The 10,779-nt window shown below is 45.5% G+C and overlaps 1 protein-coding gene across 1 annotated transcript in view; it reads left to right on the forward strand.

The window, feature by feature from the left end:
• cdk15 (cyclin-dependent kinase 15) overlaps positions 1 to 9,146 on the forward strand; it is a gene marked incomplete at both ends in the record, with an annotated part of 16,516 nt that extends 7,370 nt beyond the window's left edge. Inside the window, 9 exons of the mRNA XM_080532208.1 lie at positions 1 to 48; positions 163 to 225; positions 820 to 943; positions 1,257 to 1,377; positions 2,658 to 2,751; positions 2,879 to 2,942; positions 5,676 to 5,724; positions 7,162 to 7,304; positions 9,031 to 9,146. The exon at positions 1 to 48 is cut by the window's left edge and continues 47 nt beyond it. Coding sequence (XP_080388334.1) covers positions 1 to 48; positions 163 to 225; positions 820 to 943; positions 1,257 to 1,377; positions 2,658 to 2,751; positions 2,879 to 2,942; positions 5,676 to 5,724; positions 7,162 to 7,304; positions 9,031 to 9,146 — 822 coding nt within the window. The remainder of the gene's footprint in view (positions 49 to 162; positions 226 to 819; positions 944 to 1,256; positions 1,378 to 2,657; positions 2,752 to 2,878; positions 2,943 to 5,675; positions 5,725 to 7,161; positions 7,305 to 9,030) is intronic.
• Positions 9,147 to 10,779: the final 1,633 nt, after the last annotated feature.

The raw sequence follows: 10,779 nt of genomic DNA on the forward strand, positions 1-10,779 counted from the left end.
GACATCATCCACACTAGAGAGTCACTCACCTTTGTCTTTGAGTATGTGGTGAGTGCATACAGACTTTATCCCAGAGCATTACACCTGAAAGCATGAAAAGTCAAACCTAGAAATATGTTAACTAGCACAACTTTACAATGAAAACTGGCTCTTTCTCTCTAGCAAACAGACTTAGCCCAGTACATGACACAGCACCCAGGGGGACTGCACTCCTACAACGTGAGGGTATGTGTATATCTTTTTACAGAATATCAGCACCAACGCCATGATGGTCATCCACATCCATCCGTCCAAACAAATGTGTATTCAATCAAAACATTTTAATTTCATCAACATGTTTAGTTTTACTTCTGTCTCACAATTCACATTCTAGACTAGCCCCAAAAGCCTGTCTTTCTGTGTCCTGTTGATATTGTTGTACACCTGTCTGTTACTTGTTCTTATTTTCACTTGTTTGCCTATTTTAACCTGCTATGACTTTAGCTCTTTTATTATGTTTTATTATGTTTCTTCTTTATTATGTTCTCTATATGTAAAGCACGTTGTGACCCTTGGTCTGGGAAAGGTGCTGTACAAATACATTTTACTTACTTACTTACTTACATTCTAAACTAGACCACATTTTAGACTAGTCAACAATAACTTAACGTTTTGTGTGTGCAAAAGGAAAAAATGAAATGAAATCTACTTACAGAACATATAATACCAGACCTCTCCCCTTCCACCCTTAAATCCATCCTCTCCTCTTTTATCTTTTACTTTACCATCCACCTTTGATCCTCCTCCTCCTCCTCCTCCTCCTCCTCCTCCTCCTCTCAGGTCTTCATGTTCCAGCTGCTGCGAGGTCTCTCCTACATCCACAGCCGGAGGATCCTGCACCGGGACCTCAAACCACAGAACCTGCTCATCAGCTACTTGGGGGAGCTCAAACTGGCCGACTTCGGTAGGGTGATGAATCTGACCTACTCTTATGGTCCACACATGGCTACAGATAGCGTAAAACATGTTGAAAAGTGATTTCTCAAGCAATGTTATGTACTTTATATAAATATATGTGGTATTGGGGCGCATGTCATCCCTCCACTCTCTCTCACCCATCCTTCCTGTCTAAATCTCTACTGTGTCTGTCAATGAGGTGAGGAATATGAGTGGGGCTGCCCCACTCAGAAAAAAATAACTTTTAAAAAGATATATATATATATGTGGTATAACTTTGCCATCCGTATTGGTATAACTATGGTGCTCTCTGTGTCCAGGGCTGGCCCGGTCCAAATCTATTCCCTGCCAGACCTACTCGTCTGAGGTGGTGACTCTGTGGTACAGGCCTCCTGATGTGCTCCTAGGCTCCACTGATTACTCCACTGCACTGGACATCTGGTGAGTGGACCGCCTCTTAGGGGTGGGCATCGACGATCGATAATTGATCGATAATTGATCGATAAGGATCTTGGTCGATCACAAAATAAAACATTTGGTCGATCACAAACAAAACAAAAAAATTTTTGTTTTGTTTTTGTGATCGACCAAATGTTTTATTTTGTGATCGACCAAGATCCTTATCGATCAATTATCGATCGTCGATGCCCACCCCTAACGCCTCTATATACATCTTAATGAGCCGAATGGTTCTTTTCAACAACAACAGAATAGAGAACCCTTAAGACGTTTTACACAAAAAGAGCCCAAGTGACTGATATTCACTGGTTGGAGAAAGGCCCTAAGTACTACCAGATGTAAGATAGAATGCTCTCTCATTTGGTTGCTATTGGTGTAGTGCCAGTGCATGTCTTGGTGAATACACTTCAGGTAGCCTCCGTGCAGGGCCGGCCCTAGGCATTTAGGTGCCCTAGGCGAGAGTATGATTTGATGCCCCCCCCTCCCTCCCCCCAATTTTTTTTTTTTTTTAGGGGCGCCACCACCACCACATTAAGCCACCAGTACTGCCTCATCACCACCCACACATTCAGCAGTACAAATATGGACAACAATGGTTTCAAGACAAAAATAGACAGTAGGCTGAGACATATTTTCATAGAGACATGAAAGTCATAGAGACCAAATTATTGAAATGTATTTGGGGGGGGGCAATTGGGGCATTTGGCGCCCCCCAGGCATTTGGCGCCCTAGGCGACCGCCTAGTTCGCCTATGCCTAGGACCGGCCCTGCCTCCGTGGATGGTGTGTGTCCAGAGGAGATTCTGGGCCACACAGAAAAACTAAGAATCGTAGAAGAAATTACATTTTTCCCAAGAGTTGGAGGAGTTCGGTAAACACATAAAACCAAATCAAATGAGCACTGCAAGCACCCTGCAAGCACCCTGTGCGTTAATGATATTTGGATAGGTTTGTATTTGAACTTTCCAAGTATAGCAGATTAGGACCACATGTTTCTCTGAGGATTTGAGCTTTATAAAAGCAATAAGCTTTTAAGTTGGCCACAAGTGGTTGGCCACAATTCAAAGGTTTTACCATGAAAATATTTTTGGGAAATACATCTCCTTTACTATGCTCTGTTTATGCCCACTTGGACTGGACCAACTTGTACACAACTTGTGTTGAATATGAAGACTATTGATCATAAGATTTGGGACTATTCTACTGTCAAATTCTGTCAAAGACTGTTTAGTGAATGAATCTCTCAACCCTGCCGTATTACAGGGGAGCAGGATGCATTTTCATTGAGATGCTTCAGGGGACACCGGCATTTCCTGGGGTGGCAGACGTCTTTGAGCAGCTGCAGAAGATATGGGCCGTGAGTGTGATGGTCTACTCTTACACTTCTGTCTTCTCTTGATCCATTACAACCGTTAAGAGCCCAGAGGAAGGCTTTGTGGTTGACTTCAGACTTCCTTGCTGTCTGACTTGTCTCCTGTCTGCAGGTCTTGGGAGTCCCAACCGAGGAGAGCTGGCCCGGAGTGAACGAGCTGCCCAATTACAGACCAGGTTAGAGTCAACGCTTTACTCTCCCCTCCTCCCTCCTCCTATCCAAACAGTCCATCCATGGCGTGTGAGAGAATGCAGGCTTTCACACAGGGTCAGGGAGAGGACAGAGCTCGTCAGGAAGGGGACACAGAGACAAGGATTAGATAAGGTCACTTAGACTCCATGAAGGTAATAATAATAGACACATCACAGGAGGCCTTACATCTAACCACTAGGGGGCACCAGTAGGCAATGAGAGAGGGCACATTATTACTCAAGCTGTGAGGCTGTATTGGTCTGGGCAGAAGAAACCCCCTTTTAATCAAACCAAGACTCAATTGTGACACTAGGAATGGAAGTTCTGAGTATTAACCTGTTTGAAAAGACAATGGAATTGTACTTCACAGCCCAACCACTGTCTACAAGTCTTCTCCTACTTTCTCTCCTCTCTCAGTCTTTGTCCTCCTCCCCTTCGCGAAAGATGAGGAGATAAGAATGGAATGCACTGATTTGAGCTCAAGCCAGCATGTCAATTCATACAATAATATGAAATAGCTTCAGAGCATATAGCATATATCCGTCAATGCGGATATCTTAAGGTGTTTGGAGAACAGCAAAAGGGTAAAAGTGAAAGGAATGAACCATCACAGAAGAAGAAGAGGTTTGGGAGAGTAGAGATGTGAGGCTGAAAACATGGCAGCATGAGAAACCTGTCTCATGAGTCTACGGTCTTGAGAGTGGATGATGAAAATGAAGGAAAAGAACTTTCACGTTCAGTGAAACTCCCGACTGCTGTGGTTTTGGAAAGAAAGACTCACTCATCTGACTCACCTATGCTGACTGGTCCGTGTGTGTGTGTGTGTGTGTGTGTGTGTGTGTGTGTGTGCGTGTGTGTGTGTGTCTGTCTGTCTGTCTGTCTGTCTGTCTGTGTGTGTGTGTGTGTGTGTGTGTGTGTGTGTGTGCGTGTGTGTGTGTGTGTGTGTGCGCGTGCGTGTGTGTGCACGTGCGTGTGTGTGTGTGTGTGCGCGTGCGTGTCTGCGTGTGTGTGTGTGTGTGTGTGTGTGTGTGTGTGTGTGTGCGTGCGTGCATGCATGCATGCAACTGTGTGTACGTGCATGTAAGTCTTGTAAACTCCTCCAACCCTCAGAGTTAAACCTCATGCTGAGTTGAACCTGACTCAGCCTGAATCTCCTCACTCTTCCAGTAATGGGCCGAATCAAAGGGAGTTCAAGGCAGACATATTTCTCAACTGACTATGCTGGGGCTGCGTTGGAGACAGGACGGGTTACTCTCTACTCAGTTCTCCATATGAGACCCATAGGACTTAAAACCCCAGACTGTTAAAAGTTCTTCACCAAATATGAATAAATCAACACAAAATTCATAAATGCTGAATAAATGCATAGATTAATATCCCAAACTACACAGTGCTCCAGTCTGCGGTGGCCCGTGCAGTTCAATAAGGACTGTGACATCTGTGTGCGGAGAAGATGGGTAGAGGGGGCTTGGCAGTGAAAGAGAAACGTTTTGCATAAAACATGTACAAAGTAAACAGAGCATGGAGGCTATGAAATGACGGACGGCCGGGCGTCTGAGCCAGCTCCCCTGTGTGGGTGGGCACGGAGGGTGGGTGGACTTAGCACCTCTCTGACAGACTCAAACATACCACTCTGCATTTGGGACGGAGCAGGAGCTGACATAAGCAGCTAAACTTTGTGTGTGTGTGTGTGTGTGTGTGTGTGTGTGTGTGTGTGTGTGTAGGCGGGATGTGCTTGTTAAAAAAGTGGGGTTTAGGACACCCATGTTGGAGAGACCTATGTGGGTATGGTTCAGGGTCTCCCCCCCCCCCCCCCCCCCCCTCCCGGTTGCTTCCCTACCTGGCCCCCTTACTGCTGGCACAGCCGGGCCTCTCCAGATGTGGGACCTGAATAGAGCAATAGAGGCCTGCCCAGGCAGCTTTCAGCAGGGCAGAGCCGGTGGCCAGCACACAGTAGAGGGCATGGGGGGGGGGGGGGGGGATTCAATGGCTGGAAAAAACGGAATGATCTGGCCAGGAAAAATTGTTTGTGTTTTAATTTGTGTTTGTGCGTACGATACAGTGTCTCTGAAGTCTGTGTATGTGTGTAAAGTGTGTATGTGTGTCTGTGCAGCCTGGAGAATTCCCTCAAAATGAGGTTGAGACATTTTGAAATACCTTCATCTCTGTGATGTTTCCACTCTGAAATCAAGAGTATAGAGCTGTCTTAAACACTGACTATTGAAACTAGTAGGCTTTGCTCTCATTAAAACTCCTATAAGAGAGCGCAGAAACCACAAATTGAGATCACAAGTGCCAAAGCATGTGTTTCACTCAGCGCTGCCGCCAGGATGTCATAGCTACAGCATTAATCATCCTACGTACAGAAAAGAACAGGTCTTCTTCACACAGACAGATTGGTTCTTTGTTGTTCTTTGGCTGACCACATCACAACTTCGTCTGAAGGGTTTATTCGTTCTTACAACCATCGCTTTCTTTATGACAGAGTTTTGATGCCTGCTCGTACGTAGCCCTAATTACGCCATGTGCAAGGAATTGCCTGTTGACCTGGAAATATTGATGTTTAAAAAAAGTATGCTTTTAAAAAGGTATCATGTGATCTCTCAAGTTATATTATGTGAGATGGTGATGACATATACTTTGTTTACATACTAACAAATAATAACCCCTGAAAAATGTCTTGATCTGATTGTGCACGTCTGTCTACTCTTCTTTAGATTGGTTCCTTCCTTGTGAGCCACAGCAATTCAGGAATGTTTGGAAAAGGTAAGGTTCATCAGTTTGCTCCATTTAAAGGTGCGTCAATGTTATGGTGTATAAATGTCTTAACGTCTTTAAAGTGTCTTTGATCGTGTACGTGTAATGTTTGTATGTGTCTGTATGTTTGTGTAAATGCACTAGTTTGCTATTTTATTCAGCTCCGGTGTAAGGTAGTGAAGTCGGGATGTGTGTGTGTGTGTGTGTGTGTGTATGTGTACAGTATGGAATAGATCCTTTGGGCGGCTGTGTTTGCCCATTCCATTGCCTCGGGCTGGGGAGGGGGAGTTAGTGTATGGCCAGAGGTGGGTAGCCATGTGGTAACAGGAGATTCTTTGTCTGGCAAGAGGAGTTCCCCCCTCCCTACCAACATGGTGACACCTGACCCTACACAGCTCTGTTCCTGTGCCCCCACACAGGGGGAGTGGGGGAGAGGGGGAGAGGGGGAGAGGGGGACCGGCCATAGGATGTCAGAAGTAGTCTCTGACTCGTTGCCACAACAAATATTAGAGACATCTAATAACCTGTAGCAAACCAATGTAACCTTGTGTAAAATATTAATATGAGACTGAAATAAGAGAAACATTTCATTCCCATGAATATAGACCTACTACTTATTCAAAAGAGAAAGAGAGAGAGAGAGTGAGGGGGGAGGGAGGGAGGGAGAGAAAATGAGAGAGGAGCCATAAGAGAAGGAGAATTCTTGTGGTCATCAAAGTCAGTCAGTCCTGCAGCTCGGCACATGGGAAAGGGAGAGATAGGGGAGAGAGAAGGGCAGGAGAAAGAAAAAGGGGGAGGCTCAGTGAAGAAAAAGAAAAAAGGAAAAAGGGGGGAGTGTGTGGTGGAGGGAGACTCAGGGGAGTTGGGCTTGGATTTTTAATGCAGGTCTATTCAAGACTGATGAATGGGACTCGTTCCCCCCCTCTCCCTGTTCAAACCATAGATTTAATTAAATGGCCCCCCTGGTGAGACCAAACACTCTTTTCTCCAAATGCACGGACACTGTAAGAGACACACACACAGGCAAAAATAACAGATAATTAAATTGTGAAATGAAAAGTTAATTCAGTGAGACAGTGTGGCTCACTCAAAGCCGAGGGAACAGAGACTATGCAGGCAGGGAGTATTGACTTGAACTAATGAATCCATCTGAGAAGAGGCAGTGTCGATTGCTGTCTGGTAGATGTGTGTGTGATTCACTGGTCTTTGCGTGGATTGATGCTCATCTGACAGGCAGCAGACAGCAGTAACAATCTTTATTCATCCTCACTTCAATCATGCTGACTTATCGCAAATATTGTGATAGGGATCATTTGATTGAAATGACTTCCATTAGTAACTGTGTGTGTATTTGTATGTCAAATGCTCAATATCAAAATGGAATGTATGTAAATGTTGTGTGAGTTGTGTGAGTGTGAGAGTGACCAAGTGTGCTTTTCCTCGCAGACTGTCCCAGTTGCCCTACAAAACAGAGGACTTGGCCCAGCAGATGCTGAGGACTGTCCCACGGGATCGCATCTCGGCCCAGGATGCAATGCAGCACCCGTATTTCAACACCCTGCCACCCCCCATCATGCAGCTACGTGACAGTAAGTGCAATGTTTACTACAAATAAGACGTCAGAGCAATCAGAGTAAATGTTTTGTGTTGTGTAACAGTGCTATAACCGTGATGTGTCACAGGACGACAGCATAATGCGGTCTAACCATGGATCCATACTGTGGATGATCATCTGTGTTTGCTTTGTTAGTGTGTGTGTGTGTGTGTGTGTGTGTGTGTGTGTGTGTGTGTGTGTGTGTGTGTGTGTGTGTGTGTGTGTGTGTGTGTGTGTGTGTGTGTGTGTGTGTGTGTGTGTGTGTGTGTGTGTGTGTGTGTGTGTGTGTGTGTGTGTGTGTGTGTGTGTGTGTGTGTGTGTGTGTGTGTGTGTGTGTGTGTGTGTGTGTGTGTGTGTGTGTGTGTGTGTGTGTGTGTGTGTGTGTGTGTGTGTGTGTGTGTGTGTGTGTGTGTGTGTGCGTGCGTGTGTGCGTGTGTGTGTGTCCATACTTCATATGCTTGTGTGTTTCCATTTACCTTAAGGGCAATTAGCACACACCTTTGTCCAAAGCGACTTACAACAATAAACAACTTTAATCCAATAGAATAGTACTCGGTCAAGGTAAAACAACAGTAACATATTAAAACATAGGATTATAAGACCTGAAAAATAACGTGTATTATAAGCCCAACTGACAGGAGGAAGGGGAAGCGTGTGTGTTTTTCTCCTCCTCCTGTCTCTGGGTCCTTATGCATCCTAACAACCTCCATCATTATACACTCTTGGTCCTGTCGATAGAGGCTGACGCTCCGTTGCACTAAACTACACGGTGCTGAGAGTTTGTCACATTCTCCGAAAACACATGATTAAAGACACGGGCTCCCTACTGTGCACAGATGGTCCCTTTGAACAGATCAGACTGTCTCTCCAGCTCTCCTGTGGCTAAATACAGTTTCTAAATCTGAAGATGAATGTAGAAGTAAGCAAAGTCGTAGCGCATTTGAAGTCTTTCTCACCTGTCTACTTGTCTGGCAGTCTGCTTTTCAAGGGTGTTTGGGGAAAATAGACAAATGTCGTTCCATTAACAGGAATAAGAGAGAGCACATGGTTCGATTTAGTTCTATTCCGACGGTTCTATTAATTATACGGACATGGCCTGTTGGGATGTCGCGTCTGATCTGGACAAGCGATGCCGTCTATAGCAGAACGCGCTCCACATGGAGACACACACGCGGCCGTCCAGACTGCCAGCGTTGGGATAATGAACCATCATTACTGCTCTTACTCTGCATGCGTTCACAGACAAAGAGATGAGACAGTGGGGGAGACACAGACAGAGCAGGAGGAGATGAACAGACATGAGAAAGACTCAGGAGAGAGGAAGGATGGGGAGTGAGAAAGCAAACAAGCGAGAGATTGGGTGGTGAGGGGGGGGGGGGGGAGGGGGCGTTTGGCGAGGGGAGGGCTCAATGATTCACTTATTTTAATGATGCCAGCCCATACAGAAACCCCATGTCTTGGCACTGGCAGTTACCGGCAGTTGCTCTGTGATTATTATGTTGACAGCACAGAGAAGAAGGGTACCGTAGTCCTGATCACTGTCAGCCTCTCTCTCTCAGTCCATTTCTCTTCTCTTAACTCTCTACAACACATTACTCAAGAGTAGTTTTTAAAAAAAAAAGTTATTAAAGTCATAAACAGCCACAGCCAGATTGGAGTGGAAATGAAAAGTAGTTTAGTAATTGTAAGAGTTCTCTCCCTGCGTCTCTCTTGTCTTTCAGCTGTCTCCATCTTCAAGGTGCCTGGGGTAAGGCTGGAGACTGAGGTCAAGGACATCTTCAGTCCCAGCAGGAGGATGAAACCGTCGTCCCTGGTCCCCCTGGCTAGGTGTTGGTGAGAGCCCCCCCAGCCAGCTACCCCACCACCGGACACCTGCACCTGACCATGATGGAGAGGCTATACACACACACACACACACACACACACACACACGCACACACACACACACACACACACACACGCGCACACACACACACACACACACACACCAACAACACCAACACCCTCCTCCAAACTGACACCACCAGACCCTGCAGAACCATGTTAAAAGACCAGATACAACACAAATGGGAGAGAAGGAATGTATATCAGATGATATTGAGAGGATATCAGCTGTTGTTTAAGCTGGTGGAGCCCTTAAAGTCTACAAACTGTTAGGAGAGCTGAACACCTTCATCCAACTAAACTACCCCGTGGCCCTCCTCCCCTTCCTCCTCTTCTTCACCCCTCCGTGTACAGTACTGTGCCTCGTTTACCCCCCCCACCCCCCCACCCCCCTCCACAGCTGAGCGTCTCTCCTCCTCCTGAACTCCTCACGCTCTCCGGACCGGGTGTGTACCAAGGAGGTGATGCAGGAGGACAAGGCGGACCTTCAGCAGCTGAAGGAGATGACGGGAGCCTTCATCTCCAAAGTCAGCAGCTTGTAGCGCTGCCAGAACACCTTGTGTAGATGATGTTTAGAACCGTCTGTATTTCGGAATACTTTGTGTTCACTTTGCGCCCCCCTCTGTAATGGACTCAATGGAGATTCAATGATGATGGTTTCGATTACTGTTTTATTTTTTTTACATGCATTTATAGTATACACTCACAGAACACTTGATTAGGAACACTATACTAATACTGGCTAGGGCCTTCATGGCATTGATTCCATAAGATTCTGGTAAGATTTTTCAGGTGCACTTTCAAGCTGTGAAACCTGTTCTACCACACCCCAAAGGTGTTCTATTGGATTCAGATCCAGTGACTGGGAACGCCACTGAAGAACACTGGACTCATTGTCATGTTCATTGAACCAGTTTGAGACCAGTTTTGCAGTTTCTCTACTGTAAATAATTAAATAGTGTGATAAATAAAATCGAATTCTTCCTTCGTCTAACTGCTAATGGCCCCTGGCCAAAGCATAGATTACTTTTTCTGGCTACGACTGATGGATAGATGGTTCACTTACTTAGACAAATGTATCTATTGTATCTGTATGTGCCGCTTTGTGTAGAGGCGTCTGTTAAATGCCAAAAATGTAATGTAATGTTTTGCTTTGTGACATGGTGCATTATCATGCTGGAAGTAGCCATTACAAGATGGGTAAATTGTGGCCATGTAGGGATGCACACGGTCAGCAACAATACTCAAATAGGCTGTGACATTCAAGCGATGATTGATTGGTATTAACAAAGTGTACCGAGAAAACATTCCCCACACCATTACCCCACCTCCACCAGCTTGGACTGTTGACACTTGACCTAATAAAGTGTTGGGTGAGTGTATACCTCCTATGTTCATCTGGTCCATATGGACTGGATGATTCTCATTTTGCACAGCATGTGTGTTTCCCTTCAACAGAAATGACGGTGACTGTTGTGTATACACTGTAGTGTTGTGTACACTGTAACCAGTATTGTATTTTGCGAAAAACGTTGTCATTAACAGCATCATGAATACTTACAGTGAGTATTGTGTTTAATCGATGA

The sequence above is a fragment of the Nansenia antarctica genome (assembly GCF_963989245.1).
Source record: "Nansenia antarctica genome assembly, chromosome: 5".
Taxonomy (NCBI): domain Eukaryota; kingdom Metazoa; phylum Chordata; class Actinopteri; order Argentiniformes; family Microstomatidae; genus Nansenia; species Nansenia antarctica.